Source organism: Myotis nattereri (assembly GCF_964212035.1).
Source record: "Myotis nattereri genome assembly, chromosome: 12".
NCBI classification, from domain to species: Eukaryota; Metazoa; Chordata; class Mammalia; order Chiroptera; family Vespertilionidae; genus Myotis; species Myotis nattereri.
In genome coordinates, this window is record NC_138087.1 from 54,056,562 (window position 1) to 54,075,641 (window position 19,080).

At 52.0% G+C, this 19,080-nt stretch overlaps 3 protein-coding genes across 4 annotated transcripts; 1 reads left to right on the forward strand and 2 right to left on the reverse strand.

The window, feature by feature from the left end:
• Positions 1-3,574: 3,574 nt before the first annotated feature.
• On the reverse strand, positions 3,575-5,153 carry SIT1 (signaling threshold regulating transmembrane adaptor 1). Its single transcript, XM_081104290.1, has 5 exons — positions 5,013-5,153; positions 4,758-4,893; positions 4,612-4,670; positions 4,440-4,501; positions 3,575-4,344 (listed from the first exon to the last, which is right to left on the reverse strand). Exons 1-5 carry the CDS (start codon positions 5,050-5,052, stop codon positions 4,111-4,113), a joined length of 531 nt encoding a protein of 176 aa, XP_080960416.1. The 5' UTR covers positions 5,053-5,153; the 3' UTR covers positions 3,575-4,110.
• Positions 5,154-9,755: 4,602 nt separating this feature from the next.
• CCDC107 (coiled-coil domain containing 107) lies at positions 9,756-12,793 on the forward strand. 2 transcript variants are annotated; one of them, XM_081104288.1, is made up of 6 exons: positions 9,756-10,161; positions 10,244-10,389; positions 11,715-11,778; positions 11,867-11,957; positions 12,032-12,144; positions 12,226-12,793. In XM_081104288.1, exons 1-6 carry the CDS (start codon positions 10,056-10,058, stop codon positions 12,480-12,482), a joined length of 777 nt encoding a protein of 258 aa, XP_080960414.1. In that variant the 5' UTR covers positions 9,756-10,055; the 3' UTR covers positions 12,483-12,793. The 2 variants fall into 2 exon arrangements, with proteins under 2 accessions (XP_080960414.1, XP_080960415.1); XM_081104289.1 differs by having other exon boundaries at positions 9,977-10,161; positions 11,718-11,778; positions 12,226-12,792.
• Positions 12,730-16,369, reverse strand: ARHGEF39 (Rho guanine nucleotide exchange factor 39). Its single transcript, XM_081104287.1, has 9 exons — positions 16,113-16,369; positions 15,851-15,945; positions 15,487-15,607; positions 15,117-15,235; positions 14,557-14,627; positions 14,195-14,323; positions 13,827-14,056; positions 13,482-13,570; positions 12,730-13,089 (listed from the first exon to the last, which is right to left on the reverse strand). The coding sequence occupies exons 1-9, from the start codon at positions 16,269-16,271 to the stop codon at positions 13,074-13,076; spliced, it is 1,029 nt and encodes a 342-aa protein (XP_080960413.1). The 5' UTR covers positions 16,272-16,369; the 3' UTR covers positions 12,730-13,073.
• Between the last annotated feature and the right edge of the window lie 2,711 nt (positions 16,370-19,080).

The window sequence follows — 19,080 nt, forward strand, 5'->3', positions numbered from 1 at the left end:
CAAATCTTTAATATCTATCTTTCTTCTTTGGCTGGGTCTGGGTTACAGGCCTTTCCTTTCATTGACTCACATTCAATTTTTTGGTCTTTTAACTTCCAAGGGTAGCAGGTAAGAAAAAAGAACTTTCTTTTTGCCTGAAAATGTGCCAAGCTTTCCCATATCCTTAAGAGCTTATGATTTTTAACCTTCATATGGCCAAGTGTGTGTCTTTTCCTATCAGTCCAGTCTGGAACTTAAGTCTTTATTTCGCGCAGGGAAGTTGAATCTCTTATTTGATGATGGCCTCTCCTCTCCTGTTCCTTATTCTGCAGGAGCTCATAGAAGTGGAGGTAAGTCTCCTGGGTCTGTTCCAATCTCCCATCTTTAACCACCTGATTTGCATCTCCATATTTTTGAAATACTTCATTTTAATTTTCTAGACCTGTTACATTTTGAAATGCTTCATTTTTAATCTTCTAGACCCGTTTTCGGGTTTTAGCAGTACATCCTCTCCTTTGATTTATCTATGGAAATTTGGGGTTCTGATTTTCTAGTTCAGGGAAATCTTTTTTGTTTGCGCTTTACACATTTTTCAGTCAGAGATTCACCTGCTTCCTCCAGCAGGTCTCTCTGCCCCTCTGGCTTGCCTTTCCCCGCTTCAAGGGCTGAGAAATTCAATCCTACACTGGTTTTTTTGGAGAGCAGGGGAGGCCAGCAAAGCCATTGATTGTTCCTGGAAAGCAGACTGTTTCTGGGACTTTTTGCATTGCTCTTGGCTCTGAGGCTCTTTTCCAGAAATTTGTCCTCAAATTCTCTGCAAGAGCTCAGCAGAGCCCACTTAAAGTTCCTCACCCAGCCCTGGCCAGATTGTTCAATGGTTAGAGTATCAGCCCATGGACGGAAGGGTCCCAGGTTTGATCCCAGTCAAGGACACGGCCTCATTGCAGGCTGGATGCTGGCCCGATTGGGGCACTTGCAGGAGGCAACCAATTGATGTGTCTCATATCAATATTCTCTTTCAGTCTCTTCCCCTCCCTTCCACTGTCTCTAAAAAAATAAAAAATAAATGGAGCCCTAGCACAGTGGTTCTCAGCCTTCTGGCCCTTTAAATACAGTTCATGTTGTGACCCAACCATAAAATTATATTCGTTGCTACTTCATTACTGTACTGTTGCTACTGTTATGAATCGTCATGTAAATATCTGATATGCAGGATGGTCTTAGGCGACCCCTGTGAAAGGGTCGTTCAACCGCCAAAGGAGTCGTGACGCACAGGTTGAGAACCGCTGCCCTAGCAGATTTTGCTCAGTGGTTAGGGCATCGGCCTGCAGACTGAAGGGTCCGAGTTTTGATTCCGGTCAAGGGCACATGCCTCGGTTGCAGGCCCTGGTCAGGGCTCCTGTGGGAGGCAACCAATCTGCGTGTCTCTCTCACATCACTGTTACTCTCTCTCTCCCCCACACTTCCACTCTCTCTAAAAATCAATGGGAACATATCCTCAGGTGAGGATTAATAAAAGAAAAAATAAATAAAATAAAGTTCCTCACCTATAGCTGAGAGTTATCGGAGCGGGTGTGTAGAGGGAGGTCTTCATAGGGTTGCTACTGGTACATGCGCAAAATCCTCTCACTCTAAGTAATGTAAGTATTACTGACAAAGTGATAATCACCCAAAGACTTAAAAACAGAAGCCATTACTAGGAGGTCAGAACTCAAGAGTTGCAAGAGATAGAAAGTCTAATTTCGACTGACTGACTAAGCAAAAAAAGGAATTTATTAGCTTGCTTACATAACCAAGAAGTGCAGGAAGCAGATCTTGCTCTGGGCATGGCTGGATCCAAGGTTCCCAATGAAGTCATTAAGGCTTGGTCGCTCTCCATGTCCCCGCTCCATTACCCTCCTTGTAGCCAAAACCAAGTTGGAAGTTGAGGCTCATTTTGACAGAGCGCAGTGCAGCGCCAGAGCTGGAGGGGCCCCGGTGGGGTGGCTGGGGGTGGCTCCCGAGGCTCCTCCCACCACAAACAATTCGCGAAGAACTTCCTGCCATGAACCTGTGACAATGCCGAAGACCCTTCGTCTTTGGGTCCTGGGCTTATTCCTATCCTCCCGCTGGCATCTCAGGAAGAGGGGGAAACGGGAACCCCAAAGGGCCCCGTGGCTTCCCCTGAGCTGCTCTGGGGCTCTGCTCGGGACAGGGCACTCCTGGCGGGAAACAAACACCAGCGAGGCAGGGAGGGCACGTGCCCTGGAGGCACCCGGAGCTATGGAGGCGGAGCGAGCCCCAGGTGTCTGGTAAAGTGAGGCACTCAGCCAGCTGGAGGGAGGTGGCCAGGGGCCCTCGGAGGTGTTTGGGGTGCATCCGGCTGCCCCCCCTTATTTATTTCCTACGTTTGGAAATTGCCCCAGACCTGGCGTCCAGTGGAGCTCCTAGGCTAGGGCATGAGAAGATAAGGAAAACCGAAGGGCTGTGGGGCGAGAGAGAGCAGAGGATCCGGGCTTCGGAGACTGGAAGGGAAGCGTTCAAGGCCCACCCAGCCCCACTCGGAGCGGGTCCGCCACGTCCTGCGCGCGCGGGAGGCGCCCGACGCTCCGGGAGCGGGAGCCACGGAGCCTACAAACCCGGAGCCTGGAGACCTCACCGCCCAGCGAGCCGCGGACCCGCAGCCGCGCGCCTGCGCAGAGCTGGTGGCGAGGCCGCGTCCCGCCGCGCGGGGGCGCTCGGAGCTCAGACCTGCACCGGCGGGAGCCGCAGAGCCCGGGGGGAGGGCCGGTGGAGAGCCGGTCTGGGTTGGGGGGTCGTTTGAGGCCTCGGCCGAGATGGCCGGCGAGTCCCAGGGGCGAAGCCCTCAGCCCCCAGGCCGCGGACACGTGGAGCGTCTCCAGCACCGCAGCCTCTGACCCCACATCCCGCTGCGGGCGGCTCCCGCATCCGGTACCCGCCCCGACGCCACCTTCCCGCCCACACAGCGCAGCTGCGCTCACCGCGGCCCCGGCTGCTTCTGGGGAGCGAAGGGGGGTGCTCAGGTCCAGGAACCCCGGGCACTGGGCTACTGTGTGTCTGTGTGTGTGCAGAGGAGGCCCCCTTCTCATTGGCACCGCCCGGCCGGGCCCTGGCGCACGGGTCCCTACTCTGCCTTCCCCGGGACTCTAGGAAGGAGAGAGGTTTGGAAGTAAAAGCCTCAGCTTCCCCCTTCTTCTGCCCCTCAAACCTCACGTCTGTCCGACCTGCCTCCACAGAGGCCCTGGGAGGAGAGGGCTGGGCTAGGGTGGGGGTGCAGCACAGTTACAGGGCTGCTGAGCTTGCAGACTCCGGGTGATGGGAGGTGGGGCGGTCCTCAGTGCAAATTCTAGCAGCTCCAGCCTCCACCCCCGGCACCCACCCCTGCCCCCCTGGCACCCACCCCTGCCCCACTGGCACCCCCCTGCCCCCCCCCCCGCAACCCCCTCCCCTTCCGTGTGGATGAGGCTGCCCCTCTTGCGCCCTCGTCCCCAGCCAGGCTCCCTGGGAGTGCTCTGTGCAGACAACAGAGCTCACACTCCCACCATGTGGGGTCTATTGCAAGTCTGTGGCCCCCATAATGAAATCTAAACACTTTTTGAGAAATTTTATTTAAAAACTTGGGAACACAACAGAGGCAGCAGGATGGAGACTGGCATTCTCCTGCCAGGGTTCTCAGGCCAGAGCCAGGCTTGGGTTCTTCAGGTTGCTCGGTTCCAGGATCCCCCTCCCCTCCTACCCCCCGCCCGTGGCCTCCCCAGGGGTATACCCACCCAGGTCCTTTAGGCTCTCACCCCCTCCCCCACTGCCCACTTCCTGTGTCTGAGGAGACACTGAGGTGTCAGCAGTACAGTGTATGAGAGCAATAGCGGGGAGGACCCGGTAAGACTCCGGAAGGAGGAGGAAGCGAGGAGGGGGCACTGCCTCTGCTTTCTCCATCCTCAAGAAACAGGGGCCTGCTTTCCCCCTGACTTATCTCCCTCAGGTCAGAGAGGAGGCTTGGGGAGCATCGCCTCCTGTGACGGGGCGATGGCTGACTGTCTTTGGGGGTTTGCTGGGAAACAGTCATGCCCGGAACAGGGTAGCCGTCACCCCTGCAACAGAGGAAGCTGGGGCGATGCCGGGCCCTCCGTCTCAGCTGGGTGCAGTCTGGCTGTTGGCATAGGCCTGGTCCGGGAAGGAAGCCCGGGCTCTGCGCGTCTGGGCACACACGGAGGCATAGAGCTCCGGCTCCCGGCCCGAGGCCTGGGGCTTCGGCTCAGCGTCCAGCACCACCTCTGAGTATTTGATGGGGGTTCCAGGGCTGGGGATCCGGCCCTGAGGAGGCCGCAGCTGCAGGCTGGTGTAGCACATCACCTCCTCTGCAGCCTGGAGATGCAAGGCTGTTAGAAGTGCACTGGACCCTTGAAAAAGCACCCCCCCCCCACTTCCTCCCCTCTCTTCCTCAGCAACAACTGACTCACCCTGGTGGGGCCTCCAAGTGTGGGATCCTGCTGGTCTGGCCCTGGTTCTTGAGACAGTCGTCCTGGGACAGGTAACAGAAATCTGGTCACTTCTTGTTCCTCCTCCTGCAGCCCTTCATCCCACCCACCCAGGACCTGTTCTCCGTGCCTCTCCCCTCCGCCAGTTTCCTACCTGTCTTCAGATAATGCAGGTTCCCATACAGGGGGACCTCTTCCACAGACCCTCCAGACCTGCAACACAAAGTTTAGGGGGTAAATGGGGACCTCTTGGTAAGGAGAAATGATCAATTATCGCATTTCTGTTTTCCCCCCACTCACTGTCCGCCTCCTGAACGGTTCCTTCTCCAGCCACTACTGCCTCGGGACAAGTGTGCAGCCAGCGAGATGAGAAGCAGCAGGGTCACAGCTCCTAAGAGGGCCCACAATCCCCAGGCCTGGGGGAAGGAGGGAATTCCTGTGGATGTGAGAGAATAGAGGGGTGGGTGTTACTGCCCAGCCCAACCCTCCAGATCCCAGCAGATGGGACATGGGGCCGCGTGACCCCTCCCCCTGTCCCTGCCCCGCCCCGCTTACCGGGCCCTAGCTGATCCGTGCAGTTGGCACCGCTGCTCATGACTATTGATGTGGGAGCCGAGTCTGCAGGCCTGAGCCTGGGCGTGAGCCTGGCTTATGGTCTGACAGCTGCAGCAGCCCCCCTTACTCCCACCCCTCCCCGGCCTGGCCCCCACAGCTCATCATCCCCAATACTGGTGGTGGCAAAGTCGCTGGTTTCCGGGGAGGAAGGGGGAGGGGAGGGATGAGTGAAAGAACTGACACCGCCCAGTGCCTGCACCTGCGCCACCCAGCAACTCCTGAACTTCCGCAACTCCTCACCTCACGCCCCCCTCGCCCTTGGCCCTCTACCCCCTTTGGCCAGAGAAGAGAGAAGAAGGCCTGTGCTACTGTGTAGCTGAGCCCATGAAGACTCCAAGGGGGGCAGAAGTGGCATGAGGCAGGACCCACAAGACAAGGAAGCCAGGCTTTATGACAGAGATTCCCTTATGCCACAGGGTACCTGACTTTTCTCTCCAGTTCTGAGTCTCGTGAGGAGAATGTGCTTCTGGATGAACATGTTATAACATGGAATGGGATTGGGAGGTCTCCTGGTATGTACCATCTCACCACACCCTAAAGCTGATCCAAGGTGAACGTGCTAGGATGACCATTGTCATTGTTATTATCCTATACTAGAGGCCCAGTGCACGAAATCTGTGCACGGGTAGGGTCCCTAGGCTGGCCGGCGATCAGGGCCAATCAGGGCCTTCCTTCCCCAGTTGCCAGCTGCCTTGGTTCCGCGCCGCCCCCTGGTGGTCAGCATACATCATAGCGAGCTGTTGAACTCCCGGTTGGTCGAACTCCCAAGGGGACAATTTGCATATGAGCCTTTTATAAAAGCCTCATATGCAAATTGCCCCCTCGGGTGGTCATTCAACCGGGAGTTTGACCGCTCGCTATGACGTGCACTGACCACCAGGAGGTGGTGCAGAACATGGCAGGCATCAGTGACCCTCTGTGACGTCTCGCCGGCTACCTGGGGGTGGGGGTGACGGGGACAGAGGAGGTGCAGTGAGAATGCAGGGTGTCTGCTGAGCTTGCTCTCACTCCCCCTGCTACCCTCCCCTGGGACACCAGGGCTCGCACGCCTACTCAGATGCCAGGTGCCCGTGAAGAGCCTGCCCCACACCCACACAGCCTTTTTGGGGTGAGCTGTGCCACAGCCCCAGGGACTGTAGGAGCCAGCCGGGCTCCCCGTGGGTTTGCACAGGAGCCGTTCTGCAAGGCCAGCTGGGAGAGAGTGTGCTGCCTGCCTGGCTTCTGTGCAGCACTGCCAGGCGGCCCAGAGGCCCACGCTGCACCCTGGCCCATGACGTCCAGCTGTGCCCACCGCATCTCTGTGTGGGGACTCGGGCTCTGTGACTCAGCAGAGGGGGCACACGGAGCCCCGAGGGCCCAGGTGCTGCCCAGGGCCCAGAGTTAGCTGGGACCTGCCCTTCCACGCCAGATGCTCGTGCTTTGATCGCCAGCCAGGCCTAGGAACCACACCCATGCATGAATTTCGTGCAGCGGGCCTCTAGTTCTGGTATAACAGGGCACAGAAAAAGCTAGTTTCCTCCCTCTCGACCCACTTCATCCAAACTGTCCCTAATAACTATTAATCTCAAAAGCTACTTGAATTAAAGAAACCTCTGCCCCCAGAACTATCCTGGGATATTGAGTCCTGTCTTTGCACCTGTTCACTGCAGGGACTGGAGTACCTGCCCTGCCCAGGGACAGCCCAGTCAGTGGGAGGCTACTGATGTGGGAAGAGGGGGTTTAAGTTCCGAATTTAAACTTTAGAGCAGGAGCCAGAAATATGTTTTGTGTGTCCCATATTTTTGTTTTGTTTTGAACTTTTATTATTTTGAAGTATATTTTATTGGTTTTTACAGAGAGGAAGGGAGAGAGATAGAGAGTTAGAAACATCGATGAGAGAGAAACATCGATCAGCTGCCTCCTGCACACCCTCTACTAGGGATGTGCCTGAAACTAAGGTACATGCCCTTGACCGGAATCGAACCTGGGACCCTTCAGTCTGCAGGCCGATGCTCTATCCACTGAGCCAAACCGGTCAGGGCTGTTTTGAACTTTTAAAGATTGTGTTAGTGTGCCAAGGATGGGAATGGCATGAGAGGTCTGACCCTTCAGCTGCAGGCAATAAGAGGGTATCATCTGTAGAGAATTTTAAGACAAAACCAACTAAAAATTGGTCTCCATTTTATCACCACCATGTTCCAGCAATTCTAACAAATGTCAGTAATAAAGTACTTCTCTCTGAAAAAGCTCTTACAGACACAGGTTCTACATTGTTGTGGTTACTGATGAGCTTTCTTACGATACAAGCTTCAAATGAGCACATTTGTATTACCTATCCTTTAGAAAACACTGTGATATACATGGAAGTTCATCTAGAGAACTCCCAGTTATACAATTGGCCCCTGACATAGCAGATTCATCTAGGTGTGTTTAAATCTAGAATTAGCTCTTAAAGGTTTGGAGTTGTTCAGATTCTCTTTGGGCACAATCTCTGTCTCCCGCTCCTATGATAGATAGTACATGTTCCTGTATTTAGCCCATGGATTTATAATGAACAATCAGAAGCACAATGATTGTAAAGTCAAAGAAATTGAACTTGAATTACTTTATGTCATTCTAGAGTTTTTATTTATATTGAAAAATTCTGGGATTTATTGTGAAATGGAATTTTTTAAATCTTTGCCAAACATCCTTATGATTACTCTTTCCCTAACTGTATGTTTGTTGCTTAACATGCAAGAAACTTAAAAAAAAAAATTTAAATTGATTTTTAGAGAGGGTGGAAGGCAGAAAGAAACATTCATGTGAGAGCAGAACATTAAAAGCTGCCTCCTGCATATCCCCTACTGGCAATCCAGCCCACAACCTGGGCATGTGCCCTGACCAGAAATAAAACTGTGACCTCCTGGTTCATAGGTTGATGCTCAACCACTGAGCCATACTGGCTGGGCACTATATATAGTTTTATACTGTCATGATTATATCAGACATTCAGTTATACAAATAATTCAGTCTGAATTTCTGACCCTTATCGTTAGCTTATTTTATGGCCCTTGTTATTTGTTTCATTTCCTGATTATTTTATCCTATAGAAGAGAATTTTAAAAACATGATCCACACAGGTATCAAATATGCAAAATATTCCTTGTTAACATTTTAAAACAGAGATTTCAAATTTTAAAAATCCCAATTTGTTGAACTGGGGTGGAGAGGTGTAGAAATCAGAATATCTGGCAATAGTGGGCCCAAATTCCCTGAAGGCAACTATCAGTTAGGGGCCATTTATCATATTATACCCCTGTCCCTCTTCCCTCCCCCCAGAACCACTTATTTACTTTGACTACACCAACTGGCTTGGAGTCAAGGTTTGGAGTACACTGTTCTGACGCCCAGGCTGCCTCTGGGTGGTCAAACTCCCCTGGGTTCGGGTCTCTCCCTGCAGTGCCCCCTTCCTTTCTGGAAAGACAGGAAGACATACCGAATTTTATTCATTTATTTAACACGTGTTTTTCATTCATTTAATACACATGTACCAGTGCCCATCACTTATGTGCCAAGCCCTGGAGATGCAAATGTGAGTGGGAAATGGTTTCTCTCCTCTTCAAAGAGCTCTTGGTCTAATCGGGAAAATGACCCTTCATATCCCAGACAGTTATAAAAGATAGTGTGAAGCAATGGGAGACTACCCAAGTCTGTGGGCAAGAAGTGGGAAGGCCTGGAGGTGGGGTGATGTGAGACAGATGATATGGAGACAAGCAGAAAATGGTTGGAATCGCCTAGTCTCTTACCTGATCAACAACACTTAACTTTCAGGAACCTGAGTTTCCTCATTTTTATTTTTTTAAATATATTTTATTGATTTTTTACAGAGAGGAAGGGAGAGAGATAGAGAGTCAGAAACATCGATCAGCTGCCTCCTGCACATCTCCTACTGGGGGTGTGCCCACAACCCAGGTACATGCCCTTGACCGGAATCGAACCCGGGACCCTTCAGTCTGAGCCAAACTGGTTTCGGCAAGTTTTCTCATTTTTAAAAAGAGCTTAATTATATTTAACTGTTGGATCGTTTGAAAACATTAATTTCCTTCAGCAAGGATTCATTGAGTGCTCGCTTCGGCAGCACAGATACTAAAACTGGAAAGATACAGAGATTAACATGGCCCCTGCGCAAGGTAAACACTCAAATGTATTAACCAGTGGCACCCCAATGCATTTAATTTAAAAAAAGGAGTGCTTGCTATAGCCATGCAGGCTATAGGAATGAAATGGTAACGAAAAAGAGATATGGCTTTACAGTCTAGCGGTAATTTATTTTAATGAATCAAAATGGATTTTTATCTGCATGAATCTGAAATGTGTAGATGTTACTGTTGCAGAAAGATTCTATCAACAAAATGCAGCCGCGCTGAGAATGAGCCCCGTGTGGTTAGTGCGCCCAGACGCACCGCCTGCGTAACTAGAGGAGATGACGGATGACGACCCCCGCCGCACACCGCTCAGCTCCCCGCCTAACGGGATCGCTTCTTGGCGGATTGACAAAGAGAAGCGGGGGCGGTCTACGTGCATGCGCACGCGGCACTCTCTGCCGGAGATCCGGGGACTTTCCCCTAGGCGCAAATGAGGAACCGAGTCCTCCGTCTGTAGCCTAGGCAACAGGCCTTCAGCGCGAACTACACCTGAAAAATAAGCTTCGCGTCCTTTTTATAGTTCCAGCAGAAATTCTACCTTTCGGTTAGGGCGAGAATATTGATGGTTTTTAAGAAATAAAAATCACTTTCTGGAATAATCTTCTGAGACTTCTGGCGGTATTCTAGCTAATATAGATAAGAAATTAACTAATTTAGGAAAATTTGGCAAATGGTCCTATGCAAATATGCGTGGCCCCGCCCACACCACGTGGGCGTGGCTCTCTGAGGGCGGCCGCAGCGAGGCCGGCGCGCCTACCCATGAGCACTGGGGCGCTCCGCTGCCTGGCGCCGCTGGGCCTTAGTCTGTCGGCCTGCGATGGCGAGCGCGGTCTCGCCCGCGGGTGTTCTGGGGCTGCTGCTTGTGTCCGCGCTGCCGGGGGTCCTCGGAGACCGCCCCAGCCCCGACCTCCGGGCACACCCAGGTACCAGCGAGGCCTGCTGGGGGGAGGCTGGGCCTGCCCTGGGGTCCCAGCCCTATTGACCCTCCTCCGCCCTCCTCCGCAGGGGACCCCGCCCAGGTCAGCCCTAAGGCCGCGGAACCCCGGCGGCCGCCGCCGCCCAAGGACCAGCAGGAGCGGGCCCGGGCGTGGCCTCTGGGGGCGCTGTACACCGCAGCCGTCGTGGCTTTCGTGCTCTATAAGTGTTTGCAGGTGCGGGGAGACCCGTGGTGGGGATGCCCGGGGCCTGAATTTCCCAGGGGGGCGTTAGGGTACCAAGAACAAGGGACATCTTCCGGTCGTTCTATGAAATGAACAGTAGTTCCTTGGCTTTCCAACATTATGGGGTCATTTTGAGCATCCAGCGAGGCAATGGATGTGAAGGGCACATGGTAAATTGTAAGTAATAAATATCACATGTAGTCTTCGCGACAAGCCAATGAAGAGATTAAGTGACTTGCTCAAGGTCAGAGCTAGTAACTAGTGGAGCTGGGATTTGAACCCAGCGAGTGTGGAGTTCCTGGTGAGAGTCCAACCTCGGCACAAAGAGGTTGGTTACGGTAGTCAGTGTTTTTTGAGTTCAAGGTGCCAAGCAGGCTCATGTTCTTGGGAACGAGGCCCTGAAATAGGAATTGACAGTACATTTTGGTGGATTGAAACTGTTGAAATGGAAAGTAGTACCTCCCAGGGCTGTATATTCGGCCCTGGCCCTATCACTCAATTGCATTGGGAAATAGCTCCAGAGCAATTTGGAGATGATGTAAAACTAGAAGGGACAGCTGATCACGATCCCAAATAGACTTGACAAGCTAGGATAAAGGACTGAGTTCAATGATGAAATTTAAAGAGGACAGATAAATTCTATTCTTGGACCCAAGTATAGTCCAGAAGAAACATAACAGCAACAGTTCCTTGTTTGGCTAATGAAGTTCGTTTGTGTGACGTGACAACCCATTTCCTAAATAAGTACTCTGCGTTATCTTATGATCGGAACATTCCTGGAGAAAACTTTATTCTCTTTGGGGCACTGATTTAAAAGCTCAAGTTCAGTAAAGCAACCAGAGAAAGTCATGTCAAATGAGCACTGACTGGAAAAGATTGGTGATATTAAGCCAGAGAGGAGTAGGGAAGTGAGAGGGGGCAGGCGTGGGCTGGAATGAGCATTGTTGTCAAATCCCCAAGGGGCTATCACGTTGAAAAGACATGATTTTGGAAGGCTCTTATCAGCACAATGAAAAGAAGATACATGAAGGACAGTTTTTGGCTTTGTATATAAACCAACAACCAGAGCTTTATCAACCTGGAGGGAGCTGTTCTCTCCCAGGAGGTGTTAGAGTAGACTGAGTGTCCGCTTGTGAGGGCGTGCTGACTGGCTGCTTCATGTCCTGGATGAGGAGCTGGACTAGATGGGACTGTGATTCTCTGAGGTGAAAATCCAATAGTTTTCTCTACCTCACATTCTCCTCCTCCTCCTCCTCTTACTGGCTTTGGAGACAGGGGTGGGAGCCTTGTTGCAGTATCTCCATTTCCTTCTGCAGCAGGAGAAAAAGGAGGCTCCCATTCTCCAAGAAGAAGCAGGCAAGAAGGAATCATTGCAGTCAGGTGGGTTTTGCAGACATCTTGTTTGGTAGGGAGTTAGGGGACAGCAGAAGGTGACTAACCATTGCTCTCCTCTCTCCCTTACCTCCAGAGCAACAGCTGGCCCAGTTGACACAACAGCTGGCCCAGACGGAACAACACCTGAACAATCTGATGGCCCAGCTGGACCCCCTTTTTGAGCGGTAAGGAGAGCAGTGTGTGGCAGGTGAGAAGTGGGGACATAGACTGGGCAGCCTCTGAGGGGACCTATCCACAGGGTGACTACCCTGGCTGGAGCACAGCAGGAGCTTCTGAACATGAAGTTACACACCATCCACCAGCTGCTACAAAAGAACAAGCCCCTCAAGGATGTGGAGGTTCCAGAACCAGGTAACAGGCTGGGGTTGAAAGTCTGGTGGCGGTAGAGACAAAGTGTCAGAAACTGGGACAGACCTGGTCTTCCCCTCACAGAGGCGAGCATGCCCTTTCCTGAGGACTCGTGCATGAAGGAGGAGGACGAGGAGGCTGGTGACGGTCAGGCTTGGGAAGAGCCCCTACACCCCCTACACGGGAGCATAGGGACAGGGAACCCGGCTGCTCCGTGGGGAGTGGAGCAGGGGCTAAGGAGAAGATGCAGCAAGGCTGCGGCAAAGGGCCCCAGTCCCAGCCCCCTCTGGGAAGGAGGGACGACAGCTGAAGGCTTAGTAAAACCAAGTCTGTTCTTGTGATTGGATGCTCCTGTGTGCTTTTTCCATTCCAGCTGGTCACACACACACCCATACTAGGTGCCTAAGAACAACTGGCCCCTCTTGGAAAGCTTCCCTTATTAGGACAAGAAGATGCTGCCTCCCAGTGTGAGAGCCGAGGAGATAGAGGGAGCTCCAGTTCTTCTCCTTGTACTCCCGAGGCCCCGTCATGCCAGCCTCCAGGCACAAACGTCCCTCTTCTCATATCACATAGCTGAAACAGGCCTTTCCAAAAAAACAAAAAAAACTTTACTTAAATCCAGTGGGAAAATAAAACTATAAAAATAGCCACATTTGCAGAGCCATATCCTTGATAAACGACTGGCCATAGACATAGCACCAAGCTCGTCAGCCTCAAGTCCTCTCTTCTGTGCTGGAGGGGCTGGTTCAGTGAAGGTTCAAATGGGTCAGACTTGGTTTCCTGATTCTTAAGAGCTGGTCAAATAACCCAGTCCCAGGCAAACACAAAATGACCCTTCTCAAACCAGGAAGGGCTCTGTTTTGTTTAGTTTTGTGCTCCTGACCCTGACCTATCCCTGAAGTATCCTGGGTCCTGGAATTCTTAAGATTCTTCTAGTTCTTCTGGCTGCTGTGGAGAGAAGACAGTTCAGGTATTGGCATGAGCACGCTATTCATACTCTCATCAACTAGGGCAGGGGTCCTCAAACTACGGCCCACGGGCCACATGCAAATACAAATAATTGTATTTGTTCTCATTTTGTTTTTTTACTTCAAAATAAGATATGTGCAGTGTGCATAGGTATTTGTTCATAGTTTTTTTTTAAACTATAGTCCGGCCCTCCAACGGTCTGAGGGACAGTGAACTGGCCCCCTGTTTAAAAAGTTTGAGGACCCCTGAACTAGGGGGTAGGGGTGGTGGGGTGGTGTCCCACAGATGTAGGACACGAGACAGGACCAGAACTGCTCATCTCCTGCTCCTGGGCCTCATCACAACACTTACCAAGGAAAGAGACAACCTACCTGATGGCCAAAGTCAGACTGTGGTACCAGCGCAGGAGCTCCTCCCGGTCCGTGGACATAAGCAGCAGCTTCTCATGAGGAAAGGACAGCTGGGGAGAGACCACCTCTTAATGCATGGCTCAGAAAGGTCCAGGCTAAAGCTGAAGGCCTTGCTGCTCCCATGGGGGTCGTTCAGGACTCATGTGAGAACTAGATATGAACCCAAAGACCCAGTTATGCTCTCAATGTAGCTGGCCCAATTCCTATGAAGAGGGTCCAGGCCAAGGAGATAAACGGGGGCATAGGTATTGGAGGCGTATGTTCGGCCTCTCTTATCTGACCTAGGACCCCCATCTTATTACTTACACTGAGCAGACCACCACAAGGGCCCCCCGAGTGGCCAAAGACCCTTTGGAGTTGACACTGGGCCATGGGGTAGACGGCCCGGCAGAGAAAGGTGCCACTCTGCAGCAGGTGCAATGGGGGTCGAGGCTTGGCCAGGACAAGCACGTCAGAGAACAGGAAGAACATTCGGGGCCGAGGTTCCCCACGGGGAGGCACCACCAACAGCCAGCCCTGGCGTAGGAACCAGCGACCTGGGGGATGGGAGAGCTGTTATTCTGATGCAACTCCAGGACCATGCTCCGAGGGTATAAAAGTAAAGGGAGGCTGAGGAAACTGGGTATGTGAGTAAAAGGGCAAACTGAGGGCTTAGGGGGTAGGATGCAGATTACCTGAGGTGAGCCCCTTCGCCTGGCGGCCGCTGAGAAGGGCCTGAACACGCCGGAGGTGCTGGTCATTCTTCTGTTTCTGACCAATGGTGTGAACTCGCTGGGCAGTCTCACTTATCAGCCGCGCAGCCCCTGGAATAACATTCCCAGCACATCTGTGACTCTGGGGACTGGTGGTGGAGAAAGGCTACTCCCTAGGGACCCAGGGTTAGGGTCTAACTTGTTGAAGAGCAGGCAGGACAACGGAACATCATGTACGTCAAAGGAAGACAGGGTCATACCAGACATTGTTGGAGGTCACAACCCAAAAGGGATACAAGAAAGGCAGCCTTCTGTCTCTGAGTTTTGGCAGAGTAAGAACATACGTGTGAGCTGTTGGTGGTCAGGGCTGTTGGGACTTGTGTTTTCAGCCAAAGCAACGACAAGATTTTCATACCTAGAATTAGACAGTTGGAAGTCTATGAGGGGACGTAGAGCTGAGAAAAATTCCCTCTGCCTGACACACACATAACCCCTTACACGTTCTTCCACTGCAAAGCCAGGAAAGATCTGCTCTGGCTTGGTATCCCCTCTTTCAAAACCTGGGCTCACACCACATCACCCTTTCCCATCCCACATGGAAGAGTCAGGGGCAGACTCTTCAGAAATTCTAAACTGGACCAGGCTCTCATCTCAGCAAACTCTTCCAAATACCGTGTCACTAGCCCATCACAGCCCCCGAGCTTCAATGTAGAGTTCCACGTCCCAGCTAAGGGCCTGAGGCTGCAGACTCCAGGCACTCCCATGGGTTCTTGTCTACTCTTACAAAAAGGATTCTAGGAGCAATTTGTCCCAGGAGAGAGGCATTGGGACAGACCCCATGAGTCCCACAAAGGTGAGGGCCTCGGGAAAGAGAAGCTGGCTGAGTCAGGGAGAGTGCACTCACTGCTGAAGCCTCTGCAGAGGCAAAGGGAGCAGGTCCTGGAGCTGAAGGCCCCCAAACTCAGGGCGGCCTTCCTGAAGCCTCACGAACCTCCGGAAACACTTGCTTTTCTTGAGTTGTTCCTGGAGTGAGGGAGAGGGTTGGCAGCAGAGAGAGAAGCCACTCCTTACATTGTGTTCACCTGCGTACACATCCCCAGCCCTCAGCAAGCTGTGTGCTCCAGAGAGAACCCATCTCCCTACAGGGAACAGAGCACAGAACTGGACTCCCAAAGGGCCCTATGAATGCAGGCACAGTATGAAGTTTAAGTCTCCAGATGAAGAGGAAATGTATGGGGCAAGAGAGGAAGGACTTGAGGTCACCTTCAAGTTACCTGCAGGGTGGTCTGGGACCTGTCTGCGTTGGCAGCAAATTGGGTGTAGAGCTCCAGGTGGGGGCAGAAGCCCTCCAGCCCCTGCCCCCAGTGCCCGCCTTCCAGGTAGGGAAGCAGCTCTCTGCGTGGGTGAGGACAGTAACAGCTGCCAAAGAACTGCCGGAGCACCCATTTCATTCCGTTACCCCTGACCCATGGGTAGTGCTGTTACACCCCCCCCCCTTTACAGATGGACAACTGGGGCGCTGGGCCGAGACCACCGGTGAGGTCACTGGCAGGCTCGGAATATGAACCTGGGTCTCTCGGTGCAGTGCCAGAAGCGAGGCGCCCCCTCCTTCCCTCTCCCCACGCCCCTTCCACTCACTGGCTGGCGCCGTAAATGAGCTCCCAGGGCCCAAACAGGGCCTGGCGCTCCGGTGGTCGCAGGGTGCCCTTGGCTCTCAGAATCCCCAGGAAGTACTGCGGAGAGAACACCGCCAAGGCGCGGCTGGAATGTGCAGAAGTCTGCCCGGCCCCCAGTGCCGGAGGACAGAGCAAGACCCCGTCCTCGGGATCACCGACCTCGCAGAGGCCCTCCCACACCCTGGGCTCCCCGCCCCGTCCGAGAGGACACGCGGGGCCCCCACCGTGGCCACCAGCCCCAGCTGCTCCTGGTAGCGCCGCTCGGTCTCCAGCAGCTCCCGGGCGGTGCAGGCGCGTTTCCGCTCCCAACGGGCACGCTGCTCTTGCACGGGGCACCGGGCCCGGGGGCCCGGGTACTCCATGACTGGCTGACCCGTGGACATTTCCGGCCACAGCCCGCGGAGATTCAAATACCAACCGCTCAGGGGCGGGGCAGCGTGGAGGAGCGCGCCCCCTGGCGCCGGGAGGCTACGCGCAGGACGGATAATGCGCGGCGGCCTGCCAAGCAGCGTCTCGTCTCCGCTAGGGCCTCGCCCCACCGCCAGGGCGGCGCTGTAGGTACGTGAGGTCCGTCGGAGTACAGCCGAGTGGGGCAGGTGAGTGACTCTCCTGAGTGAATCTAATTGGGGCAGCAGCCTAGACTTTGAGCCGGCTGACTTGGGGGTGCAGACACTGGCAGGGCCTGTGTCCTATCGGTAGAATTGGGAAAGGCGCAATAGTTACATCTTCTGTAAGGGGCCCATGCCAGACGCTGGGGTTCAGTCGTTTTCAATGCTTCTTTACAATTAGGAACTCTCACAAGTCAAAAAGTTTAAAATATTTTTGCCTCTGGACAAAAGTTTATAGGTTTTGCCCAGCCGGTGTGGCTCAGTGGTTGAGTGTTGACCTATGAACCAGGAGGTCACGGTTTGGGCACGGGTTGCAGGCTCAACCCCAGTGTGGGGTGTGCAAGCAGCAGCCAATTAGTGATTCTCTCTCTTCATTGATGTTTCTATCTCTCCCCCTTATTCTCTAAAATCAATAAATATATTTTTAAGAAAGTTTATAGGTTTTAAGTTACTAACTTTCTTATTCCAAAACTTATGGCCAGTTAGCTTCCAATCAGCAGGTGTCAATAACTAACAATGATTCTGAATTGCTTAATTATGGCTAAAGGCAAAAGCCTGCAGTTGATTAGCCTGTGATACCTAGTCAAAGAGAGCGTGTACCAGATTTTCCTTTTTTAGCTCTGGAGGGTCAATTGGCAGTGCCGTTGTCAGTATATATTCGAAACGTTAAAGCAGGGGTCCTCAAACTGTGGCCCACGGGCCACATGCAAATACAAATATTGTATTTGTTCCCGTTTTGTTTTTTTACTTCAAAATAAGATATGTGCGTGTGCATAGGAATTTGTTCGTAGTTTTTTTTAAAAACTATAGTCCGGCCCTCTGAGGGAGGTCCTGAGGGACAGTGAGCTGGCCCCCTGTTTAAAAAGTTGGAGGACCCCTGCTTTTAAGTGTGCCTCTCTTATTGCCTAGCAATGCATTCTAAAGAAGTAGATATGTGGGCAAAATTATATGTGCCAAGATGTGAAGCACAACATTGTAACAACAGATAACCTAAATGTCCAAAGGTAGTAAATTGGCTAGGAAAAATGTGGTACAGCCATTTGAAGGAATAATATGAAAGCATTAAAATGATGTTAAAAGGCTATCAATATGGGGAAAGGTACATAGTGTATTGCTGAGAGAAAAAAGCAGACTATACATCTGTTTGCACAAGATGATTTCATTTATGTATAATATATATGACTAGAAGGATAAAACAGTGGTTTTTATCTCTGGTGATGAGTTTGAGAATAATTCATTCAACAGATATTTATTAAGCACCTACTCAGTGCCAGGTCCTGGATCATTGAGATTAAAGGGGTGAATAGGACTTTTCTGCCTTCCTAGGTTTTCTGCTTGAGCATGCATGCATTACTTTGTAATCAGAAAAAAATATTAAAAACTCAGGTTTTAGATAGACTTTGGACCCCATGCCTATTATCATGGATTCCTAGGAATCTGGGCCCCAATCCAAGAACCAAGTTACTGTCAGAGACTGAGGTCTCCTCTAGCTCTCTGACATTCTAAAAATTCTGAGAAAGGAAAAATGCTGGTCTTCGATCAGGGAGAAACAACTTGATGGGCTTGGTGGAGGAAAGAGAGAGTTTGGGTCAGACTGTACCTTGGAATGGGTTCCAAGGAGACTGGTGAGACCATATAGTGGGAAGCCTGGTCTCGAGAATGTGGGACGGTTTGCACTAAGATCTCAAGTGAGGAAGGGGACAGATATTCCCATGGTGATTGGTATTGCCATGAGCCCAGTTGATGAGAACACAGCACAGCACCTGGGGGTGCAGTGGTGGTGGGTGCGTTTGGGTGTGCTGCCAGTGTGTGAGGGTGCTGTATAGAGCCTACTGTGAGCTCAGACTGGGGAGGAAGAAGAGGGAAATGTCGAGAAGACACACTGAGTATAATTAGAGACAACTGATTTCCTGGAGACCACGTCTCCCCCAGAGCAAGTCAGGCACACCCCATAGTCTACCTGGAACAGACAGACTCTCTACTCCCAACTCAATCCCCAAAGCCAAAGGAAGGCAGGACCAGTGGGAGAAGGTCAGAAGGCAGCCACCACCTCTCTATTCTTTAATTACCCTCAACCTCTGCTTTCAACTCACTGGGTGCTGGAGAAGCCCTAGTGATGCTTTGAACAATAAATATCAGTTATTCCACAAGAATTAAATGCCTCTTATATGCCACATCCTGTGCTAGGCATGGAGATGAAACAATGAATAATGAAATACAGCCTCTGCTGTTATTGATGCTGATAGTCTAGCATGGTAGACATGATAAGGAGTCACCATAAAGTGAGATAAACATTACAAAAGATGTATAGGCTTTTATGCAGGCAGGAGTGACCCCATCTAGGAGTCAGGGAAGGCTTCTTGGAGGAAGTAACAATGTGAATTGATACCTGAAGGATGAGCAAAACCTGGTGGGGCAGGGTTGGCAGTAGAGTAGAGGTGAGAGAGACAGCATGGACAAAGTTTGGAGATAACACATACATAGTGCATTCAAGGAACTGCTAGAAGTTCAGGAAGATTAGAGCATAGATTGCAAAGGAGGGAGTGATGAAAAAGGAGACTGGGGAGACAGAGAGAGGCCAAGC

Bases quoted from the DNA above. Each gene is read 5' to 3' on its own strand.
- ARHGEF39 (XM_081104287.1), bottom strand. From the start codon at position 16,271: ATGTCCACGGGTCAGCCAGTCATGGAGTACCCGGGCCCCCGGGCCCGG. The intron at 15,608-15,850 runs GTGAGTGGAAGG...TCACCCACGCAG, and splicing joins CTCATTTACGGCGCCAGCCA to AGAGCTGCTTCCCTACCTGG. The intron at 14,324-14,556 runs GTATGTTCTTAC...ATGTTATTCCAG, and splicing joins TGACCACCAACAGCTCACAC to GGGCTGCGCGGCTGATAAGT.
- SIT1 (XM_081104290.1), bottom strand. From the start codon at position 5,052: ATGAGCAGCGGTGCCAACTGCACGGATCAGCTAGGGCCCG. The intron at 4,894-5,012 runs GTAAGCGGGGCG...TCACATCCACAG, and splicing joins CACGGATCAGCTAGGGCCCG to GAATTCCCTCCTTCCCCCAG. The intron at 4,671-4,757 runs GTGAGTGGGGGG...TTTGTGTTGCAG, and splicing joins AACCGTTCAGGAGGCGGACA to GTCTGGAGGGTCTGTGGAAG.
- CCDC107 (XM_081104288.1), top strand. From the start codon at position 10,056: ATGGCGAGCGCGGTCTCGCCCGCGGGTGTTCTGGGGCTGCTGCTTGTG. The intron at 10,162-10,243 runs GTACCAGCGAGG...CCTCCTCCGCAG, and splicing joins CGACCTCCGGGCACACCCAG to GGGACCCCGCCCAGGTCAGC. The intron at 11,958-12,031 runs GTAAGGAGAGCA...ACCTATCCACAG, and splicing joins CTGGACCCCCTTTTTGAGCG to GGTGACTACCCTGGCTGGAG.